We start from the raw sequence: 25,270 nt of genomic DNA, 5'->3' as shown, positions 1-25,270 counted from the left end.
AGCACACATTCCTTCACACAGAATCCAAAGTAACTGAACACAGGAAGGAATTAGAAATCTCTGCGTTGGATTTGTCCTCATGATTGTCCTTGTGGGAGTGGGGATGGGAGATGAGCTTTTGACCTGGATGTAATCTTAAGGGACCTTAAGTTGGAATGAAGCATGTTGAATCTAATTTGGCTCTGTTAAAAAATATGACTCTATGCTAAAGAAATAAGGCATGGAAATTCATTTATTTTCTCAGATGCTTTTTTTGCTCACTTGACATGCAGTTCTTGCGACCGCTCTTTGTATGTTATTGTCCTCTAAATATCCTGGTTGCTTTCCTCTGCACTTTCTTTTGTGCTTCAATGCCTTTTTTGTAGTGTGGTGACCAAAACTGGATGCAATACTCCAGGTGTGGTCTAACTAAGGCTTTATAGAGTGGTATTAGTACCTCCCTGGTGCTAGATTTTATCCCTCTATTAATGCATTTTAGGATGGCATTGGCTTATTTGACTGCTGCTGCACACTGCTAGCTCATATTTAACTGGTTATCTACTACAAGATCTATTGCTTTTAGTCCCAGAATAATAATAATAATAATAATAATAATAATAATAATAATAATAATAATAATAATAATTTATTAGATTTGTATGCCGCCCCTCTCCGAAGACTCGGGGCGGCATACAACCACCAAACCCACCAAATCTTAATTAATTGGAGGGAAAATGAAGAGCTTTGAAGTTTCCAAAAGATTCGGGTCTTTGTTGGGGAATAAAAGCAAAAAGGGGAATTAATGCATTGTTCTGCGTTTGGCATCCCCGACTTTTTTCCGTGGAAAGACCCGTCTTCTCCCTTCAAGGACCCCCAAATTTCCTTTGAGGGTTTTCATCCAGAGCGAAGATCACTTGGGGGTTTCTGATCGCCACCGGATCCCAGGATGCGAGAGGCTATGTAGGGTCTGAGAGGGCTAACAACCCCCCACCACCACCACCTCCGCCCAGATAACTCTCCCGCTCATTTGACACCCCCGCCCCCGCTTTTCTTCTGCCCGCCTCCCACCCGCTTGAGAAATAATTCCTGGAATGAGATGTTCTTGAAGTGCGTGACTCCGACGATACTTTCGCTTCCTTTTCCCAGCAGTTCTCACAAGTTTTGCTCCGATTGTCTGCCTAGCAATCAGAGGTGACGCGGGTCTTTTTATTTTTTTCTTACTGGTTGAGCTTGACCAATCGCCGGCTAGCTCTGGATTTCGTGCGGTATTGATCAGCGGGAGCGCCTCTTATGTTTGCGATTTTATAGCAGAGCGCAGCGCGGGCGGACGATTGCGGACAGGATGGCTCTGCATTTTGCGCCCTTCTTGGTCTTCATGATGGAGATGGTCGCTCTGCAGCACATGTGCCTCGGTGAGACCACTTCCTCACCGGTGCCACTTCCAGGAGGTAAGTGATTCAACCCCTTTTTCTGCTGATGCGCCAGGGAATCTCTGCTTGTCGGTCTTTCTGGCTCGCTGCCTCTTTGTCTGTCTGTCTCCCTCTCTGCTGCCACTCTCTCACGCTCCCCATCTCCCCTAGCCCATCTAAGAGCAGGACCAGATGGCCTCTCCAGATGTCAGTCAAAAAAAAGATATTGATAAAATTGAACGGGTCCAAGTACGGGCTACAAAAATGGTGGAATGTCTTAAGAATAAAACTTATCAGGAAAGACTTAATGAACTCAATCTGTATAGTCTGGAGGACAGAAGGAAAAGGGGGGACATGATCGAAACATTTAAATATGTTAAGGTTGAGGAGGGAAGTGTTTTTAATAGGAAAGTGAACACAAGAACAAGGGGGCACAATCTGAGGTTAGTTGGGGAAAGATTAGAAATAATGTGAGAAAATATTATTTTACTGAAAGAGTAGTAGACGCTTGGAACAAACTTCCAGCAGACGTGGTTGGTAAATCCACAGTAACTGAATTTAAACATGCCTGGGATAAACATATATCCATCCTAAGATAAAATACAGGAAATAGTATAAGGGCAGACTAGATGGACCATGTGGTTTTTTTCTGCTGTCAATCTTCTATGTTTCTGTGTTTCTAAGTGTACCTGAACAATTCTTTCCATCCCACCGTGGAGGTTGTGGGATGGCAAACCAGTCAACTTGTAAACTCCCTGGCTGCCTGTGCACCTCCCACCCTCACCACTAGGGGCATGTCTACCATTAATAAGTTGCCCCCACTTGGACCAAAAAAGGTTTAAAAACAGCTGGATGACCAGGTGGGGTTTCCTCCCCATTTCTCCTCTGTGGGTGACTGCAGCCTACTTGGAGCAGTCCATACTAGTCCTTGCTGAAAGAAGGGGGGGGCACAATTATAGGAGGCAGGCAGATAGGTTTGGGGGTTCCTGGTCCCCCTTGGATCCTGCTTTCTCTTCTCTTTCCGTCTCACCCCAAACTTCTCTGCCCTCCGACCAGTGTTCCCTCTAATTTTTTGGGGGTGGCTGGGAGGAAATGTATAGTGTCTGAGCGGCAGTCCCTTTGGGACTGGGCGGCACAGAAATAATAAACAAACAAACAAACAAAAAACCCACCCTGTTTTGCCTCAGAGAATTTCAAAATAAAATACTGCACTGTGTGTCTATAACAGTGAGCTCATAATAGGGCAACTCTATCAATATCAAAATGCCACTTAAATAGTTGAGCTAGTTTCAAACTAGATTTTGATTTTCTTTCTCCCTTACTCCCATTCTTTTTCTTTCTCTTTTCCTTCCTCTCTTTTTTCTATCTGTTTCTCTCTCTTCCTCTCTTCCTCTCTCTCTCCTTCCCTCTCACTCTTTCCCTCTCGGCTTCTGGGCAGGTTTGGAAAACTCTGAGTTGATGATGATTTTTAAGTGAGTGATTGCTCACTGCTCAGCTTAGAGGGAACTATGTCTCTGACCTCTCCACAAGCTGCATTTTTTGCCTCTTTCCACCCTCTGCCGCCTCTTCTTCTTCCATCATCTATTCTTTCATTTCCCCCTTTCTCCTCTCCTTCCCACCCATACCCCCCATCTCTTTCTTCCAGATCTAATAATGGGGCCTAGCATCAGAAGTCCCCTAGCAGAAGCCCCCTAATTTTGTCCTTTTTGGTCCTTTTTTAGGCACCTCCTCACATTCCCTCAAGATTCTCTTACTCGCGGTCTTGGACTCCAATAGGACGGTATCCCAATGTATTATTCAGGGCTATGTGGACAGTCAGATTTCTGCTTGCTATGATAGCAACAGCATAAAGATTGAACCTCGAGTCTCCTGGGTGGAGAAATTTGAGAAGGAGGATCCCCAATACTGGCAGTTTCTGACTCATGAAGCACGTAGGTTTGCTCATAATCTTGGAGAAGAGCTGAAGAGGACAAGGCCTTCATATCATAACATCAAAGGTTAGTGAAGGGTTGGATGGATCACCCTGCCCCATATTCCCTGCTAATAGCATGAGAGGAGAAAGTATGTTTATTGTTTTTAAAAATTATTATTTTATCCTTGTCCCATGATTGTAGTTTTATGTGGATGTTATAATTATTAAAGGTGGATGGGCAATCAAAATGTCATAGATTAGATAGATATAGATATATAGAGGTAGATTATATTTATATATAAAAGCAAAAACCACTCATGCATTAATCACAAAATTGCCAGAACCATAAAGCCTTTCTGATAGTGAGAACAACCCACCCCCACGCATGCGGAGAGTGATGCATAGAAGAGACCAATTGAAGGATTATTACAGGAGATAAGTGAGGCCACCTGTGGTTGGGAGGGACTGCTGTAATTAGTGCTACAGTTAGAAAGAGCAGGAAGTTTATCTGATTCATGGTTTCGTCAAGATCGTGGTTTTGCTGTTTTGCTGTTTCCCTGTTCAAGACTATGTGTGGACTTTCTGGACTTTGGAATTGGACTCAATTTCTCAGTTATTGGGTGAGAAATGGGATGGCATTGAACCTGTGCCTTGTGTGTATCAGAACACCCCTTTGACATTTTAAAAGGGAGTTTTTCCTGCTTTTCTGTTGATAAAGACTTTTGGTTTTCCTTCTATTGTGTGGTGTGTGTCTTCCTGGACTAATTACCCTGTAATTACGGGCGGTTGGGACACACCGGCAGAACAGAATGGTGATTGGGTAAGGGTAAGGGAAGATGGCTACAAATAAATGCAATATGCAAATATCTGAATGAAAAGGAGAATAAAGAAGCACTAGTTAGTGAGGAGATAGAGTTAGAGAAAATAATAAGAGAAAAAAGTGAGGGTACCAAGGCGCAAGCAAGTAATATATATAAGATGTTAGTGCAATCAGATGGGTATGTGATCCAAGGATTGACTAAATGGTGGCAGAGCGAAATACAAATAGATGAACAATATAATGGAAATATAAGGAAAATGAAGAATACAAGGGTTAGGGAAATGAGAAGGAAAATATTACATAAGTGGTATTACACACCTGTTCAACTTGCATATTTTCAGCAAAATGCTAAAGGCATTTGTTGGCAGGGTGCCAAGATAAAGGAGTGTTTATGCACATGCTTTGGGAATGCCCGGTAGTGGAAAACTTTTTGCAAAAAGTGCAAGAGGATATTAATAGGCTGTTAAATATACGATAGATAATTAACAAGGAAATGGCAGTATTAGTTAAAAGCAATGCGATAGGAGAATTTAGAGAAATAAAACAAGCATCGATAGAAAGCGCTCAGGCAGTAATATTCTTGGGTTGGAAGGATGCGAAAAAATTGACAATGCAAAATTGGTACCGGTAAATGGTGGACCATATTCAATTTGAGATTATGAACAAAAGGATGAACTCGGTTAATTAAACTGATTTGTGACAACTGATGGGACAAAGGGACAAGGTAAGACGATATATGGTTAGTAGAATCCGAGACCAACCTATGAGGAATAAATTGGAATCACTTTATAATATGTAAATAGATATAATATGTAAATAGATATAATATGGAATCACTTTATAATATGTAAATAGATATAATATGTAAATAGATATTATTGGAAGATTGCGTGCAGTTGAGCAAAAACATAGCAATTTTGGTCTCTCTGTATCGAATTCCTATAGTGTTCTTGCGGATTTAAATAGTAAGGATGTTGGAGATATTAGCAAGGTCCCTCAGGCAGAGAATGAGGGGATGTTCAAAGGGGAAGTTGTCGTAAATGTCACCAAACCATCAAGTGCAGTTAGTAGAAATAAAAAGAGGACACATTTTCTTGTGGGTGATTCGACTGTTAGAGGTGTTGATTTGGGACAGAGCAAGGATGTGGTGAAGGTGCTGAGGTGTCTCCCAGGGGCCACTGCCAGCAGGGACAGGAGGCGGATTACAAACATTGTTAAGACTGTGAGTAAAGGTAATAACGTTGATGTGGTGGTGCATCTTGGCACAAATGATTTGTCCCAGAGAAATGTTAATGTAGTAAAAAGAGATTTTCAATGTCTAAGTGTGGAGCTGGGTAAAATAACTGATTCAGTGACTTTCTCAGAGGTGTTACCGGTTTGTGGCCAAGAGGATAAAACAACGTGTATCAGAGAGTTTAATGTGTGGTTAAGGCAGTGGTGTAAAGCTGAAGGTTTTGGCTATGTAAGTCATGATGTCAATAGGTGGTCTAATAGGGAGTTGTTTAAGAGGGATGGTTTGCATCCATCATACAGAGGTACCCAGGTGCTCGGTGAGGAATTCAGAACTTTTTTGGACAGGCATTTAAACTAGGTAAAGGGGACAGAGATGTAACTGATGTGGGTGATTTCTGTCCCCGACCAATGAGGATAAAGCAGTTTTTGGAAGCTTATGAAAAGGGAGCTGCAAATAATATAGATGTAGTTGTTGATGATAAGGGGCAAACTAATAACGAAAATAATGTTCTTCGGGTAATGTGCACAAATGCTCGAAGCTTGAGCAACAAGCTCTGTGAATTAATGGCCATAATATCTAGAGATAATTTGGACCTGGTTGCCATAACTGAGACATGGTTTAAGGATTCTAATGAATGGGAAATATCCATACCAGGATATACACTGTATAGGAAGGATAGAATAGAGAGAAGGGGAGGTGGAGTAGCCATTTATATTAAAGAAAGTCTAAAAACAACACTAATTCAAAATACGTGTCAAGATCTAGAGACTCTCTGGATTTGCATGCAAAATAAAGAAGGTTCTGTCATTAGAATTGGGGTGATCTATAGGCCTCCAGGGCAATCCGAGGAATATGACAACAAGATGGTGTATGAAATTACCCAAATGGCAGTAAAGGGAGATATTGTGGTTATGGGTGATTTCAACAAGCCTGATGTTGACTGGAATATCCCCAGTGCCCTTACATGCAAAAGTAAGAATATAGTAGAGGCCTTTACAGGAGCAGCTCTGGCACAGCTGGTTAAGACACCAACTAGAGGGGAGAATATTCTAGATTTAGTTTTTACAAATGGGAATTGGGTTTCAGATGTCAAGGTGGGAGAAAATTTAGGTTGCAGTGACCATCTATGTTTGTGGTTTGATGTAAAAACTCATTGTGAGCAATCCTATAATGCAACCAAAGTATTGGATTTCAGAAAAACAAATTTTAATGCAATGGGAGAATATTTAGATAATGAATTAAAGGGGAGGGATAAAATGGCAGGAGCGAGCATCCAGTGGACTGTATTAAAAAAGGCCATCTTAAAAGCCACTGGACTGTATGTAAGACAAATAACTAAAGGTAAAAGGAAGAAGAAACCGCTATGGTTTAGCAATGATGTAAGGGCTATAGTCAATGAAAAAAAGGCTGCCTATAGGAGGTATAAAGAGTCTGGAAGTATAGCTGATAGGGAGGTGTATAAAATGAAACAGAAGGAGGCGAAACAGATAATATATGATGCTAAAGCCTCAAAAGAGGAAGAAATTGCCAAATCTGTAAAGAAGGGGGATAAAACCTTCTTCAGATATATTAATGATAAGAAGAAGAAAAACTGCGGCATCACGAAGCTTAGTACCGGGAATAATACATGCATTAATGGGAATAAGGATATCGCTGACCATTTCAATAGCTACTTCTGTTCAGTTTTCTCAAAAGACACCTTACAAAATAATACTATAGAGGGATATAGCATTGCTTCCAACTGTACGGATTCAGCTCCAGTGATCTTAGAAGCCGATGTCTTAGAAGAACTTGAACGATTAAAGATAAATAAGGCAATGGGTCCAGATGGCATCCACCCCAGAGTTCTTAAAGAACTCAGATCTGTCATTACTACCCCCCTGACTGATTTGTTTAACCAATCGTTGTTAACAGGAGAAGTTCCTGAGGATTGGAGAATGGCCAGTGTTGTGCCTATTCACAAGAAGGGCAGTAGAGAAGAAGCTGGTAACTACAGGCCAGTTAGCTTGACATCAGTTGTAGTTAAAATGATGGAGACTCTACTCAAAAAGAGGATAAATCAGCACCTAAAAAACAATAACTTATTGGACCCAAATCAGCATGGCTTTACTGAAGGCAAATCATGTCAGACTAATCTCATTGATTTCTTTGACTATGTCACAAAGGTGTTGGATGAAGGTGGTGCTGTGGATATTGCCTACCTGGACTTCAGCAAAGCCTTTGATACAGTTCCACATAAAGAGCTGATAGATAAATTAGTGAAGATTGGACTTAATCCCTGGATAGTTCAATGGATTTGCAGCTGGCTGAAGCGTAGACATCAGAGAGTTATTGTTAATGGCGAGTATTCTGAGCAGAGTCAGGTTACAAGCGGTGTGCCACAGGGGTCTGTTCTGGGTCCTATTCTTTTTAATATATTTGTGAGTGACATAAGGGAAGGTTTGGTAGGGAAGGTTTGCCTATTTGCCGATGACTCTAAAGTGTGCAATAGGGTTGATATTCCTGGAGGCGTCTGTAATATGGTAAATGATTTAGCTTTACTAGATAAATGGTCTAAGCAATGGAAACTGCAGTTTAATGTTTCCAAATGTAAAATAATGCACTTGGGGAAAAGGAATCCTCAATCTGAGTATTGTATTGGCAGTTCTGTGTTGGCAAATACTTCAAAAGAAAAGGATTTAGGGGTAGTGATTTCTGACAGTCTCAAAATGGGTGAACAGTGCAGTCAGGCGGTAGGGAAAGCAAGTAGGATGCTTGGCTGCATAGCTAGAGGTATAACAAGCAGGAAGAGGGAGATTATGATCCCACTATATAGAATGCTGGTGAGACCACATTTGGAATACTGTGTTCAGTTCTGGAGACCTCACCTACAAAAAGATATTGACAAAATTGAACGGGTCCAAAGACGGGCTACAAGAATGGTAGAAGGTCTTAAGCATAAAACGTATCAGGAAAGACTTAATGAACTCAATCTGTATAGTCTGGAGGACAGAATGAAAAGGGGGGACATGATCGAAACATTTAAATATATTAAAGGGTTAAATAAGGTCCAGGAGGGAAGTGTTTTTAATAGGAAAGTGAACACAAGAACAAGGGGACACAATCTGAAGTTAGTTGGGGGAAAGACCAAAAGCAACATGAGAAAATATTATTTTACTGAAAGAGTAGTAGATCCTTGGAACAAACTTCCAGCAGACGTGGTAGATAAATCCACAGTAACTGAATTTAAACATGCCTGGGATAAACATATATCCATCCTAAGATAAAATACAGAAAATAGTATAAGGGCAGACTAGATGGACCATGAGGTCTTTTTCTGCCGTCAGACTTCTATGTTTCTATGTTTCTATTTTGTCCAATACACAATGAGGGTTTTAGTAGGTAAACAGATAGTAAAATACATGATGAAGGTTATAGAGGAGATACTCATGGTAAATATATATCTAAGAAAGAATAGAAAAGAAGATATAGGAATAGAACATATCAATGAAAGAATAGAAGAAGAGATATGGGAATTGGAGAAAGGTATAGGAGATATAGGACAGCAATAGGACAGGGGACGGAAGGCACTCTAGTGCATTTGTACTCGCCCATTACTGACCTCTTAGGAATCTGGATAGGTCAACCGTGGATAATCTAAGGGTAAAGTGTTGGGGGTTTGGGGATGACACTTTGGAGTCCAGTAATGAGTTCCACGCTTCGACAACTTGGTTACTGAAGTCATATTTTTTACAGTCAAGTTTGTAGTGGTTAATATTAAGTTTAGATGTGTTGTGTGCTCCTGTGCTGTTGTGATTGAAGCTGAAGTAGTCGCCAATAGGCAGGACATTGCAGCATATGATCTTGTGGGCAATACTTAGATCTTCTTTAAGGGATCTTAGTTCTAAGCTTTCTAGGCCCAGGATTGAAAGTCTAGTCTTGTAGGGTATTCTGTTTCGAGTGGAGGAGTGAAGGGCTCTTCTGGTGAAGTATCTTTGGACATTTTCAAGGGTGTTAATGTCTGAGGTGCGATATGGGTTCCAAACAGATGAGCTGTATTCGAGGATGGGTCTGCAAAAGTTTTGTAAGCTCTGGTAAGTAGTGTGAGATTGCCAGAGCAGAAGCTACGTAGGATTAGGTTTACAACTCTTGAAGCCTTCTTGGCTATATTGTTGCAGTGGGCTTTGGAACTTAAATCTTTTATTATTAGTATACAGTGGAACCCCGACATACGAAATTAATTGGTTCCGGAAGGAACCTCGTATGTCGAAGAGCTCGTAGGTCGAAGCATTGTTTCCCATAGGAAACAATGGAAAAGTGATTAATGCGTGCAAGCCCGAGGGCTGAGGGGAAAAGACGTCGGCTGAGGGGTGCCCGGTGCTTCGGAGCCGGCATGGGGGGCTTTCCATGCTGGCTCCGATCATTTCAGATAGGCGCGCCGATTCTCCGCTCACTCCGGGTGAGCGGCGAATCGGCGCATCTGTTTAAAAAGATCGTAGCCGGCATGGAACATCCCCCCATGCCAGCTACGAGCTTTTCAGACAGGCGTGCCATTCTCCGCTTTTAGCAGTGAGCGGAGAATCGGCGCGCCTGCCTGAAAAGCTCGTAGCTGGCATGGGGGGATTTTCCATGCCGGCTACGATCTTTTTAAACAGATGCGCCGATTCGCCGCTCACCCGGAGTGAGCGGAGAATCGGCGCGCCTGCCTGAAAAGCTCGTAGCTGGCATGGGGGGATTTTCCATGCCGGCTACGATCTTTTTAAACAGATGCGCCGATTCGCCGCTCACCCGGAGTGAGCGGAGAATCGGCGCGCCTGCCTGAAAAGCTCGTGGCTGGCATGGGGGGATTTTCCATGCCGGCTACGATCTTTTTAAACAGATGCGCCGATTCGCCGCTCACCCGGAGTGAGCTGAGAATCGGCGCGCCTGCCTGAAAAGCTCGTAGCTGGCATGGGGGGATGTTCCATGCCGGCTACGATCTTTTTAAACAGATGCGCCGATTCGCCGCTCACCCGGAGTGAGCGGAGAATCGGCGCGCCTGCCTGAAAAGCTCGTAGCTGGCATGGGGGGATGTTCCATGCCGGCTACGAGCTTTTTAAACAGATGCGCCGATTCGCCGCTCACCCGGAGTGAGCGGAGAATCGGCGCGCCTGCCTGAAAAGCTCGTAGCTGGCATGGGGGGATGTTCCATGCCAGCTACGAGCTTTTCAGACAGGCGCGCCGATTCTCCGCTCACTGCTAAAAGCGGAGAATCGGCACGCCTGTCTGAAAAGATCGCCGCCGGTCCGGTGGGGTTTTGCAGCAACCTCCGAGCCCAGGTTGCTCGGAGGTTGCTGCAAAACCCCACCAGACCGGCGGCGATCTTTTCAGACAGGCGCGCTTTCTCGAAAGGGCGGAGAAAGCCCTCTCTCGCAGCCTCCTGGCTGGGAGCACTTTCGCTGCGAGAGAGGGCTTTCTCCGTCCCTTTCGGGAAAGCCCTCTCTCGCAGCGAAAGTGCTCCCAGCCAGGGAGAGCGTTCAGATTTATTTATTTATTTATTTATTACTTAGATTTGTATGCCGCCCCTCTCCGAAGACTCCGAAGATCCCCCCACCCCCAGCAGAAAGCGTTCAGATCCCCCCACCCCCAGCAGAAGCCAAGGACTCACCAAGCGCTGGATACGAACGGAGAAGAGCCAGGCTGGTTTGCTTTGCAGAGCCGAATAAAGCGTCACGCCCCCCTGACGCTTTTGGCGGCAAAAGAGCCCAGCATCGCTTCGGAAGCCGCCGAAAGCGTCAGAGGGGCGTGACGCTTTATTCGGCTCTGCATCAGCTCGGAAGCAAAGCAAGCCAGGCCGGCTCTTCTTGGCTCGTATCCCGAATGGAAGCTCGTGAGTCGAGCAAAAATTTCTCTACTCTCCCAGCTCGTATCTCGAGTAGCTCGTAAGTAGAGCTGCTCGTATGTCGGGGTTCCACTGTACTGAGGTCTTTAACCGAGTGGGGATTATCTGTGATTATTTGATTATTCAGTTTGTATTTGGAGTTCAGATTCTTTTTCCCAATGTGTAGGACAGAGCATTTGCTAGTTGAGATTTGGAGTTGCATGTGTTAGACCACTCAGAAACAGAGTTCAGGTCTTTTTGTTGTTTTGTCGCTGCCTGTAATTCGACTAAGGTAATTGGTCTGTTTAATTCTTGTTGTTGCTCTTCTGTTAATATTTTCATATTTGATAATTCGATATACTTTTCTATTTCTTCAATAAAGCAACAGGCACAGATGGTATACCAGTAGAACTATATAAACAAGAAATAAAAATATTAGAAAATAATATACTGGAAATTTATAATCAAATAGCCCAAGATGCAAAGATACCCCAAACATGGTCAGAAGCATTAATAACACTCATACCCAAAACAGAAACAGAAAAAGAAAAAATTCATAACTACAGACCTATATCGCTATTAAATACAGACTATAAGATATTTATTACAAATTATGCAACAAGGTTAAAAAAAAATTGAATCAATTAATACATCGAGACCAAAATGGCTTTCTCCCCAAGAGGCAAATTAGAGACAATTTGAGAATAATAACAAATGTACTAGAATATTATGAGGAACATCCTGGAAAGCAGATGGCATTGGTTTTTCTTGATGCACAAAAAGCTTCCGACAATGTAAACTGGAAATTCATGACAACACAATTAGAAATGATAAAATTTGGACAACATTTTATAAATTTAATAAGTACAATATATTCGGAACAAAATGCTAAAATTATAATTAATGGAGAGCAAACAGAAAAATTTACAATTGAAAAAGGGGTGAGACAGGGATGTCCTATATCTCCACTTTATATTAATGATGGAAACACTATTAGTTAAAATAAGAAAAAATGAAGATATAAAAGGCCTAAAAATAAGAAAAGAAATTTACATAGTCCAAGCCTTCGCAGACGATTTGGTATTTATAATTGAAGAACCACTGATAACTACACCAAAATTGATCAAACAAATTGAAGACTTTGGCGAAGTAGCAGGACTTAAAATAAACAAACAAAAAACAAAAATTATAACTAAAAATTGTACAAAAAAATAAAGCATTTGGAACAAATTACTAGCATGCAAGTAGTCAAAAAAGTTAAATACTTAGGAATTTAGCTAACAGCTAAAACGGCAACATTAAAAGAAGACAATTATACAAGTTTAATAAATCAAATTAAAGTAGATCTAAAAAAATTGGCAAAATTTATAACTCTCATTAATAGGTAGAATGAATTTGATCAAAATGAGTGTCCTGCCCAAGCTCCTCTTCCTCTTTCAAACAATCCAAATAAATCCAGGTAAATTTTTTTTTAAAGAATTGGATAAAATAATATTAAAATATATATGGTTAGGTAAAAAATCAAGAATCAAATTAAAGGCATTACAAGATGTGAAAGAAAGAGGAGGTTTAGGATTACCAAACTTCAAATTATACTATTATGCAACATCACTAGCATGGATTAAAGAGTGGATCACACTAGAAAATAAACGTATATTGACAATAGAAGGGCACGACTTATTATTAGGCTGGCATGCCTATCTCTGGTAAGAAAGAGACAAAATACATAATTATTTTAAAAAGCATATACTAAGAAACTCTCTTATCCAAACATGGAAGATAATAAAAAAACAATGTATTAAGGTACCAGAATGGGTTTCGCCAATAGAATTAACATATCATCCAAATTTAATCGGGCCCCATAACACAATTAGATATAAAGAATTATTGGATCACCAAACAAATATAAAAACAAAGGAAGAATTGGAACAAAACGGTAAGAAAAGACTGGTCGACATACTTACAATTAAAAGATGCGTATCAAAAGGACAAAAGGGAATATGGTTTCCAGGTGGGGAGGGGTGACTTGGACAGGATACTCTTAAAAGACAATGAAAAACTAATTGGCAAAATATATAAATTCTTGATCCGTTATGAGACAGAAGTGGAAATTGTAAAAGAAAATATGATAAGCTGGGGACCAAACTTTGGCTACACAACTGAACTAGAAAAATGGGAAAAATTATGGACTAATAATTGGCAGATGACAAAATCGACTGCATTCAAGGAAAACCAATTAAAAATGTTTTACAGGCGGCATCTACAAGCAGAAAGACTCTCAAAAATGTTCCCAAAAACCTCCCCATTATCCTGGAAGTGCAAAAAAGAAAGAGGCACATTCTATCATCAATGGTGGACATGTATACAAGCAAAAAATTTCTGGAATAAAATAACAGTCTGACTAAAAGAAATAATAAAAGAAGAATTTGAAAAAAAACCAGAATTATATTTATTGGGTATTTTTAACAAAAAAATGGAAAAAGAGGTAAGATATTTAGTTATACACATATTAACAGCTGCCAGGATAGCATATGCCCAACAATGGAAAATAGATAAAGCACCAGAAAAAAAAATAGTAATTAAAAAAATATTGGACTGTGCGGAAATGGACAGATTATCCAAAAAATTAGAGGGAAAGGAAGATTCAGATTATTATAAAATATGGGCAAAATTTTATGACTGGTTAAAGGAAAGAACAGCGAAGAATTAAATAAAGACTGAGATTAAGGGGATAGAAGTGTTGCCTTTGTCATGGTCGGACCATTTTCTACTGCGGCTTGATTTCCTGGCTCCAATCCTTCCCCGCAGGGAGGCGGAACCAATTAAGCTGTTCTGCCCCAGACGCCTGATGGATCCAGAGGGCTTTCAGAAGGCACTTGGGGTTATTCCAGATACGCTCGTACACAGTTCGGCAGAGTCTCTGGCTGAGGCCTGGAACAAGGCTGCAGCGGAGGCTCTTGACTGAATTGCGCCATTGCGACCTCTCCGCGGCACTAGACCCCGTAGATCTCCATGGTTCAACAAGGAGCTCCGGGAGTTGAAACGCCAGAAGAGACGTCTAGAGAAGCGATGGAGGAAGAGTAAGTCTGATTCCGATCGAACACTTGTAAGAGCTCACGTTAAGACTTACAAAGTGGCGCTCAAGGCGGCAAGATGCGCGTATCATGCCGCCTTGATTGCATCAGCAGAATCCCGCCCGGCCACTCTGTTTAGGGTGACCTAATCAGGGGGGAGTTGGGGAGCCCTTGCAGAGTAGTGCCGAGGATTTTAACACGTTTTTCACTGATAAAATCGCTCGGATCCGAGCGGACCTCGACTCCAATTGGAACACAGAGTCAACTGACAACGAGTCAGTCGAGGTGACTGGGGCACGTACTTGTCCACCTGTCTGGGAAGAGTTTGATCTGGTGATACCTGATGAAGTGGACAAGGCCATTGGAGCTGTGAGTTCCACCACCTGTTTACTGGATCCGTGTCCCTCCTAGCTGGTTTCGGCCAGCAGGGAGATGACACGGAGCTGGGTCCAGGAGATTGTCAACGCTTTTTTGGGGAGGGGGTCCTTCCCGGATCCCTACAAGGAGGCACTTGTGCGCCCCCTCCTCAAGAAGCCTTCCCTGGACCCAGCCATTCTCAACAACTATCGACCAGTCTCCAACCTTCCCTTTATGGGGAAGGTTGTTGAGAAGGTGGTGGCGCTCCAGCGGTCCTTGGAAGAAGCCGATTATCTAGGCCCTCAACAGTCAGAATTCAGGCCCGGCTACAGCCTGGAAACTGCTTTGGTCGCACTGATGGATGATCTCTGACGGGCCCGGGACAGGAGTTTATCCTCTGTCCTGGTGCTTCTTGACCTCTCAGCGGCTTTCGATACCATCAATCATGGTATCCTTCTGCGCCGGCTGGAGGGGTTGGGAGTGGGAGGCACTGTTCTTCAGTGGTTCTCCTCCTACCTCTCCGGTCGGTCGCAGTCGGTGTTAGTGGGGGGTCAGAGGTCGACCTCCAGGTTACTCCCTTGTGGGGTGCCTCAGGGGTCGGTCCTCTCCCCCCTACTATTTAATATCTACATGAAACCGCTGGGTGAGATCATCCAAGGGCATGGGGTGAGGTATCATCAATATGCAGATGATACCCAGCTTTACATCTCCACCCCTTGTCCAGTCAGCGAAGCAGTGGAAGTGATGTGCCGGTGCCTGGAGGCTGTTGGGGTCTGGATGGGTGTCAACAGACTCAAACTCAACCCTGATAAGACAGAGTGGCTGTGGGTTTTGCCTCCCAAGGACAATTCCATCTGTCTGTCCATTACCCTGGGGGGGGAATCACTAACCCCCTCAGAGAGGGTCTGCAACTTGGGCGTCCTCCTCGATCCACAGCTCACATTAGAGAAACATCTTTCAGCTGTGGCGAGGGGGGCGTTTGCCCAGGTTCGCCTGGTGCACCAGTTGAGGCCCTATTTGGACCGGGAGTCACTGCTCACAGTCACTCATGCCCTCATCACCTCGAGGCTCGACTACTGTAATGCTCTCTACATGGGGCTACCCTTGAAAAGTGTTCGGAAACTTCAGATCGTGCAGAATGCAGCTGTGATAGCTAACATGGGCTTTCCTAAATACGCCCATGTCACACCAACACTCCGCAGTCTGCATTGGTTGCCGATCAGTTTCCGGTCACAATTCAAAGTGTTGGTTATGACCTATAAAGCCCTTCATGGCACTGGACCAGAATATCTCCGGGACTGCCTTCTGCCGCATGAATCCCAGCGACCAGTTAGGTCCCACAGAGTTGGCCTTCTCCGGGTTCCGTCAACTAAACAATGTTGTTTGGCAGGATCCAGGGGAAGAGCCTTCTCTGTGGCGGCCCCGACCCTTTGGAACCAACTCCCCCCAGATATCAGAGTTGCCCCCACCCTCCTAGCCTTTCGTAAGCTCCTTAAAACCCACTTCTGTTGTCAGGCATGGGGGAATTGATACTTTCCCTCCCCCTAGGCTTATAAAATTTATGTATGGTATGCTAGTATGTATGATTGGTTTCTAAATTGGGGTTTTAAATTAACTTAAATATTAGATTTGTTTACATTGTATTATTATTGCTGTGAGCCTCCCCAAGTCTGCGGAGAGGGGCGGCATACAAATCTGATTAATAAATAAATAAATAATAAATAAAAAAAATTCAAGCAAAGCAACACATCAAATAAAAGAATTAAAGTACTAATATTATGTGAAAGAAGCAAAATTCTCTGATTGAATTCTCAAAAAAAAAGTGGGGAAACTTTCATTTCCCAAATGTTGTATGTACTGTATATGTTTTGTGTATGTCTTTTTTTTCTTTCTGTTATATTTGAAAAAAATAAATAGATTTTACCAAGAAAAAGAAAAGAAACAGAGTTCAGGTCTTTTTGGAGAGTAGCTGTGCTATCGGTGGTGTTGAAGAGTTTTACAGAGGTTGCAGGATAGTTTTTTTCTGAAACCAAATTGTTTGTTAGAGAGCAAATTATTAGTTTCTAGATGGAGAGTAATTGATCTGATTATAATTGATTCCATGACTTTGCATGGGACGCAGCATAGTGCTATTGATCTGTAGTTATCGAGAAGAGAGGGCTCTCCTTTTTTGAAGATGGGGATGACCATTGCTTTTGGCCATAGCTTAGGAACTGTGCTCGTTCTGAAGGATTTTTCAAAAATTATGCTTAGTGGTTCAGCTATGGCAGAAGAGAGCTTTTTTAGGAAGTAAGCACATAGACTATCTGGTCCGACAGACAGAGAAGGTTTAAGGTCACATAATGCTTTTTCAACTTGGTCTTCAGTGAAGTCTACTTGGGTTAGGTCGTTGGGGGAGTTTGAGGTGCGATTGATGAAATTGGGGGATGAGCCATTGCTGTTAACAAAGACAGAGCCAAAGAAAGAGTTGAGGAGGTTAGCTTTGGATGAATCATTGTGGTATTCTTTGTTGTTGGGTCTTCTGAGAGGTGGGATAGGTCTAGAGTCTTTGATTTTATTGCTGACAAAGTTGTAGAAAGCTATATTAGATTTGGTGTGTAGGAGGTTTTCCTCTTGTTTGCTGTAGTAGTTAAGACATTCTGCTTTTATTTGATTGCAAATGCTTTTATATCGGCTTTTGAAGTTGGAAACTTGTCCTTTTTTGTTTTTCCTCCAGAGAGAATTTTTTCTTGTTTGTAATTTTCTTATTGAGTTGGGGAGGTTATTTTTTTGTTTATGGTACATGTTAGAGGTACATGAAGTCTGATAATAATTTTCATTTCGAGTAGGAATGTGTTGTAGAGGTCATCAGTAGTGTAGCATTCAGAGAATAGAGTTTTCCAGTTTAATGTTGAGAGGTGGGTTTCAATGAGTTCGTAGTTCGCTTTTTTGAAATTGAATTTTGGTGTTGTATTATTTTGGTAGATCATAGTGTGGCTTAGGTTGAGATTGAAGTTTATCATTCTGTGATCGCTGTTGGAAAATGGTTCTGTTATTTGTAAGCCATATATTGCACTTTTGCTGTTGCAGAAGATGAGATCCAGACAGTTATCAAGTCTGGTATTGTTAGTTACTAGTTGGTCGAGTCCCAGATAGGTGACAGTATTATATATAGTAGAATGGATGGGTTCTGTGCTGCATTCATTTAAGGACCAGTTAATGTGTGGTAGGTTGAGGTCTCCAAGGAAGATAATGGGGTATGGGTTGTACAGGGGACTCTTGAAAAGGCACAGGTCAACTCAATGCATTGATACTATCCTAAAAGGGGGAGAGGGACATAAAAGAAAATGCCAGCCAATTGTAGCCCTTCCCGAACTATCAGGGCTGTTCAAATAAAGCTTTGCTCTCTTGTTGGGGTTTCCTTAAGAAGGGAATCCCCTCTTTCTGCATCTTTGGGGGCAAAGACTCACTTTCAAATAACCTTATTTGGGGGATCGTTGCAAGCAAATGCGTTTGCTTCTAAGGAGCTTCCCTTGGGGGTTTGAAATGGGGTTTCAGGTGGGTTCCCTCTGCCTTTCAACCCACTCTGGACATTTGTCTCTGCACTGACTGAGCCTCCTGAAAGAGGATTTGGGGCTCTGTGAATCCAACACAAAGATGGCATTGCCATCTTATCCTTTTGCCCAGAAGGAGCCATTGGAGGCAGGAGAAGGAGGGGGAAGTGGGGGCTATCTGGAAACTCTCAAAGTGTGATGTGGGGTGCTAGGGTGAATAGGGATGCTGTCTCTGGAGATTCCTCAAAATCCTGTCCCCCTTTCAGATCTTCATACGCAACAGATCTTTGCAAGGTGTGAATCCCAGGAAAATAGGAACAAAGAAGATATTTGGATGTACAAGGTGGCTCTAAATGGAGAAGCCCTATTTACCGATTATTCTTTTAATCCCCTTATGGATGAGTGTCTTCACTTGCTAGAGAAGTGCCTGTTTTATAGGAATGAGACGCTGACGAGAACAGGTGAGTACCTCATCCAGGCTGGACTTTCCTCCTTTCTGATCAGATTTCTTGCATACAATTGACCCGTTTGGATCCCTGGTCTGCTGCCTGGATGCCTGGGAGGGAATCCTTCCCCTTCCTCTCCAGCAAGTCTCCAGGATACGGAAAGCCATTCAATGGACCAGGAAAGGCAGCCTCTGCCTGGCAGGTGTCTGTGTGGGTCAAGCAAAGAAGGATGAACCTTAACCTGTGTGGAGAACTGTAGGAAAAGTTAGTATCTGGTTGGCCGCAGTTCATAATTAACATGGCACTGTCAATAAATTGTAACTTGGAAGACGGCCAAGGTTTGGACTCTGATTTATTTGGGAAGGCTTTGGCTTTATTAGATTAGATTAGATTTATTGGATTTATATGCCGCCCCTCTCCGCAATCTCAATCTACACCAGGATACCTTTCACCTGTATAATGTGTCACCTAAGTACAATTTTAGGAAAGCCAACTACGAACTCATAGATGCCAATCTCTCAATTCTCGACTGGTGAACTATATTTTCTAACTGCAACACTATTGATGATTTCTACAACACATTCTTACTACAAGTTAAAAGACTTATCAGACTACATGTACCACTAACTTCAACCAGAAGAAAATATTAGTCATGATGTCTGCAGCTGGTCCAATGGAAAACTGTACAAAAGAGATGGTTTGCATCCATCAAAGAAAGGGGACTGTCAGCGAACCAAATAGCATCTGAGAAATAAATCACATTCCACTCCTATGCTCTCACACAAGGTTCAATTTATTTATTTATTTGTTTGTTTGTTTGTTTGTTTGTTTGTTTGTCACATTTTTATCACTGTTGTGAGCCGCTCTGAGTCTTCAGAGAGGGGTGGCATACAAATCTAATAAATTATTATTATTTATTATTATTATTATTATTATTATTATTATTATTATTATTACATAGACATTTTGGATTCGTGGATGTTATTCCAACACTGAATTTCTCTTCAGTTCCCCATCCAGGTTCAGGTTCATTTCACATCCCCACACCCACAAGTGCAATCATGTGGACCAATTCAGTGCAGGGATTCACTGGCTTCTTCATTAGTTCAGTTGACCTTGGACTCTGCGTAAAGGAATGTGTGGTGGTATCAATCTCTCTCTCTCTCTCTCTCACCCCTCCCGTTTCCTATTGCTGCTAACTGTGTCAGGCCAAAATCCCTAACTTCACATAATGTTTAGTTTAGTTTTAGTTTAGTTTTATTGGATTAATATGCTGCCCCTCTCCGAAAACCCAGGGCGGCTAACAGCAATCATAGACAGTATACAGTAATAATCCAATACTAAAAGCACATTAAAACCACTTAATGTACAAAACCAAACACACATACAAACATACCATGCATACCATTGTAACGGCCTAGGGGGAGAACAAATCTTAATTCCCCCATGCCTGGCGGCAGAGGTGGGTTTTAAGTAGCTTACAAAAGGCAAGGAGGGTGGGGGGCAATTCTAATCTCTGGGGGGAGTTGGTTCCAGAGGGCCGGGGCCGCCACAGAGAAGGCTCTTCCCCTGGGTCCCGCCAAGCGGCATTGTTTAGTTGACGGGACCTGGAGAAGACCCACTCTGTCGGACCCAGGGGACTTTGGGCCTGACAGGGACTGAGCTACTTGGTGTTAAATTCACAGATTTCCTGGATAAACATTTAAACTGAACAACAGGGACAGAAAATTAATTGATACAGATCCTTTCTGTCCCCATCTATCTAAAATTAATAGGGTTAACAGTGCACACAATAAAGATAAGAGTAAATTTATCAGCTCTGCTATCAAGCAAAGCCGAGCATTTAATAGAGAGTGACATACCACGTGCATTAATCAAACAGGTGGCAAGAAAGATGAGGCAAAGGGAAGGTGACAAGCAGCAGGGAGAAAGCAGAGCTACTCAACACGTTTTTTTCATGTCTTTACATAAAGGGAAAAAACAGCCCAACCTATCAAAAACAGCATCACCAAAAAATGTATTAGGGACACAAGTTAAAATAGGGAAGAAAATGGTAAGGAAACACCTGTCCACTCTAGAGGAATTCAAATCACCATGACCAGATGGATTACACCCCAAAGTTCTGAAGGAACTGGCAGACGAGATCTCAGAACCACTGAACTATATATTTCAAAGATCCTGGAGCACCAGGGAATTGCCAGAGGAGTGGAAAAGGGCTGATGTAGTTCCCATCTTCAAGAAAGAGGAAAAAAATAGATCCAGGAAACTACAGAACTATCAGATTGATTTCAATACCAGGGGAGATTTTGGAAAAGCAATGAGTCAACAAACACCTAGAAGCAAACAAAGTAATAACCAAATTCCAACATGGGTTTGTCAAAAACAGATCATGCCAGACTAATCTTATAGCATTCGTTGACAAAGTGACAAAATTAATGGACCACAGGAATGCTATCAATGTGGTTTACTTGGACTTTAGTTCAGCTATGGCTGAAGAGAGCTTTTTTAGGAAGTAAGCACAGAGATCATCTGGTCCAACTGATAGAGAAGGTTTAAGGTCACATAATGCTTTTTCAACTTGGTCTTCAGTGAAGTCTACTTGGGTTAGGTCGTTGAGGGAGTTTGAGGTGCGATTGATGAAATTGGGGATGAGTCATTGCTGTTAACAAAGACAGAGCCAAAGAAAGAGTTGAGGAGGTTAGCTTTGGATGAATCATTGTGGTATTCTTTGTTGTTGGGTCCTTTGAGAGGTGGGATAGGTCTAGAGTCTTACCACATTCAACGTGTAGTACTCTATGGAACTACATCTACATGGAGGGATGTATGCAGTGAAGTACCCCAAGGCTCTGTTTTTGGCCCAGAACTCTTCAACATCTTCATCCATGACTTGGGTGAAGGAATAGATGGCGAACTTATCAAATTGGCAGATGACACCAAACTGGCAGGAATAGCCAACACACTAAGCAGATGTTGGATAACCATGTCTGAAGTAGTGTAGGGTTTCCTGCCTAAGCAGAGGGTTGGACTAGAAGACCTCCTCCTGTTGTTGTTGTTGTTGTTGTTGTTATTGTTGTTGTTGTTGTTATTGTTGTTGTTGTTGTTGTTATTGTTGTTGTTGTTGTTATTATTATTATTATTATTATTATTATTATTATTATTATTATTATTATGCAATGCTGACACAGGCAGCAACAGGGCAGTATTACCGGTACAAGCGTCATGGGCCCGGCCAAATTGAAAAATGAGGGGGCCCCGGCGAGAGTGCTAAGGAAGCTAATTGGATTCAGTTGCAAAATTGTTACAATCGGGGGCAGGCAAGAGCACAAGTCAGCAAAAATGCCTAATTTTCTCTATTCTGCCTGAAGAGCTTCATAGCTGTTAAAGATGAAGTTTGGATCAGACCTAATTTGGTATACATTCTGATTATGGTGTTACGTTTTTTTCAAAATTGTTCCCTTCTAAGTGTGAGGAAAAGATGTGTTGCTTTGGAGTTGACATGTTTTTTGAAGCCATCTCGCCATTTTAGATTCGAGAACAAACACCATCCTGGATTCGAGAAGCAAGCATTCTGGGAAATAGGAAGATTTGAATATGCAAAGGAGAAGCTGTGTAGAGCTAAGGATTAAGGATTTTCAAAAAACAAACAACCACATCATATTTTGAGACTTGTGCAGAGAAGATCTGAAGCGGGAGTTTGGTATTTTAAATTTCACAACTTATATTAAATGCATGCACAGTAATATCTCACCGTATGTTTAATAGATATGATAACATCCTAGGAAAAGAAGAAAGAATAAAGAGGAAAAAAAGGTGTTGCTCTTAGAGCCATGGACATGCTATTTGTTAAGAGACATTATACATTACACATTTAAAAGCTTAAATATATTAAGTTATGGAACTCAATAGCAGGTACATGTATGAGAAAAAATCTTGGATTTTTTGCACATTTGCTTCATAATATGGATTTGATGATACATGAGGGTATGTTCTTTTTTATAAAGCAATTTTAAAATTTTGCAAACTTTGGAAAATGCTATAAGGAGATAGGTGGAGAGGTTAATGAGAAGAAGAGGGAAGGTTTTTTTGCTCTTCCCTCCTCTTTCTCTTCTTTTTCTTGCACTGTGCTTTTTACACCTATGGTGGAGTTTACTATAGTTTTAAACATTATTGCGTATAATTTATCTTCTGGTTACCTGTTATTTATTGGTATTATTGTGAAAACAAATATTTTTCTAGTGTGATGCAGGAGTATTTTGTCTTTATCCTTTGTGCCATCTTATTGCTGCTTTTAATATTGTTGATGGCAAAATTAATAATATTTTGTTAATTTGGTGTATTTGCACTGTTCTGGTTATTTATTTATATGTATGTAATATGTTGATGTCACTTGAATATATTTTCTGCATTATTAACATATTATTAATCTGTCAAACAAGTGTACCTTGTTGTAGTGGCAGGGTTTAATTTTTTTTTAAAGGTAAATTTAATACATAATTAGTATGTCGCAAAATAAAGTAGTTTTAAAATGGTGGGGGGGGCCCAGACACTTAAGCTGTATGGGGCCCCAAAATTCCTGATGGCGGCCCTGGGCAGCAAGAGCACTAAGGTATGTTCTGTTCACAGCCCATAATGAAGCAACAGTTCACTTGGGTATATTTGCTGCGAGACAACTCGCTACCGGACAATTCCACATGGGATATCTCATTGTGATAAATACTATCCACCACTGTTTCCTGGACATTGTTTCCATTTTTGTCAAGCATTTGAGCATTTCCTAAAACTCTTGGAGACTCTGCAGTTATAGAATATTAAAACTCTGTGTTGAAACCGAGTGGTGGGAGATTTTTCTGCCTGTCAGGGTCCGGAGGGGCACAGAGTTAATTCTGTTAATGCTGTTTCTGCAGAGACCCCAGTGGTGACAATGAGCAGCAGGATGGAGGTGGATGATGGGATGGAGACACATGTCTGCCGGATGTATGGATTCTACCCCAGGGAGATCGATGCCTCCTGGATGAGGGATGGGAAGGTCTGGCTGCAGAATACCCTTCCTGCCTCTGTGGCGCCCAATGCAGATGGGACCTACCACTACTGCCTCAGCATCCGGGTTGGCCCCAAAGAGAGGGGCCGCTATCGATGCCACGTGGAGCACGGCAGTCTGAAAGAGCCTTTGGACTTGGAGCTGAATGGTGAGAGCTGCAGGGATGGAAAGGCTGGGCTCTTTGGGAGGACAGAGGCTTTTGGGAAATTTATTTATTTATCCATCCATTCATTCATTCATTCATTCATTCGAGTCTATGGAGAGGGGCGGCATACAAATCTAATAAATAATAATAATAATAATTATTATTATTATTATTACAGCATTATTTATTTATTTATTATTTATTTATCTATCTATCTATCTATCTATCTATCTATCTATCTATTTATTTATTTAACTCTACTTCCATGCCGCTCAATCCCGAAGGACTCAGGGTGGCTTATAACAATATAAAATACAAAAAGCAATTAAAAAGAAGTCAAATATACAATCTAACAATAAAACCCATATTAAAACCCATAATAAACTAAATAATCAGCATACATACGAAGCATTCATACAATTTAGCCATGATAGTTGTTAATTCATGGGTCCCAGGTCTGCCGGCAAAACCAAGTCTTTGTGGCCTTACGGAAAGCCATTAGGGTGGGAGCAGTATGGACTTTGGGGGGGGGAGTTGATTCCATACAGCCAGGATGGCAACAGAGTAGCCCCCCCCCCTCGTGGCTCTGCCAATCTGCATTGCTTAGTCAACAGGACCTGGAGGAGGCCAACTCTATTTGCTCTTATAGGTCTCTTGGAGGCATGAGGCAAGAGACGGTCCCATAAATTTATTTCATTTTATTTATTTATTAGATTTGTTTGCTGCCCCTCTCCGTAGACTCGGGGCGGATCACAGCAACCATAAAACAATGTACAACAAATCTAATAATTTAGAAAACACTAAAAACCCCATTACTGAAAACAAATATACACATAAACTGTATCGGCCCGGGGGAGATGTCTCAATTCCCCCATGCCTGACAGCAGAGGTGGATTTTAAGGAGTTTACGAAAGGCAAGGAAGGTGGGGGCAGTTCTAATCTCCAGGAGGAGCTGGTTCCAGAGGGTTGGGGCCACCACAGAGAAGGCTCTTCCCCTGGGTCTCACCAAACAACATTGTTTAGTTGACGGGACCCGGAGAAGGCCAATTCTGTGGGACCTAACCGGTCGCTGGGATTTGTGTGGAAGAAGGCGGTCCCGGAGATATTCTGGTCCGATGCTATGAAGGGCTTTATAGGTCACAAGCAACACTTTAAATTGTGACCGAAAACTGATCGGCAACCAATGCCGACTGCAGAGTGTTGGTGTAACATGGGCATACCTTGGGAAGCCCATGATTGCTCTTGCAGCTGCATTCTGCACAATCTGAAGTTTCCGAACACTTTTCAAAGATAGCCCCATGTAGAGAGCATTACAGTAGTCGAGCCTCGAGGTGATGAGGGCATGAGTGACTGTGAGCAGTGAGTCCCAGTCCAGATAGGGACGCAACTGGTGCACCAGGCGAACCTTTGCAAATGTCCCCCTCGCCACAGCTGAAAGATGTTTCTCTAATGTGAGCTGTGGATCGAGGAGGACGCCCAAGTTG

At 42.0% G+C, this 25,270-nt stretch overlaps 1 protein-coding gene across 1 annotated transcript in view; it reads left to right on the top strand.

The window, feature by feature from the left end:
- Nucleotides 1-1,275: 1,275 nt before the first annotated feature.
- The window catches only part of LOC139159762 (major histocompatibility complex class I-related gene protein-like), a 35,500-nt gene continuing 11,505 nt past the window's right edge, over nt 1,276-25,270 (top strand). The window contains exons 1-4 of the mRNA XM_070737135.1: nt 1,276-1,427; nt 3,110-3,385; nt 18,424-18,618; nt 23,508-23,789. Of these exons, the coding sequence (XP_070593236.1) occupies nt 1,322-1,427; nt 3,110-3,385; nt 18,424-18,618; nt 23,508-23,789 (859 nt within the window). The 5' untranslated portion in view covers nt 1,276-1,321. The remainder of the gene's footprint in view (nt 1,428-3,109; nt 3,386-18,423; nt 18,619-23,507; nt 23,790-25,270) is intronic.

The sequence above is a fragment of the Erythrolamprus reginae genome, chromosome 2 (assembly GCF_031021105.1).
Source record: "Erythrolamprus reginae isolate rEryReg1 chromosome 2, rEryReg1.hap1, whole genome shotgun sequence".
In the NCBI taxonomy this organism is placed as follows: domain Eukaryota; kingdom Metazoa; phylum Chordata; class Lepidosauria; order Squamata; family Dipsadidae; genus Erythrolamprus; species Erythrolamprus reginae.
The sequence above is the reverse complement of the archived record's forward strand: the minus strand, read 5'-3'. Positions and strand labels throughout refer to the sequence as shown.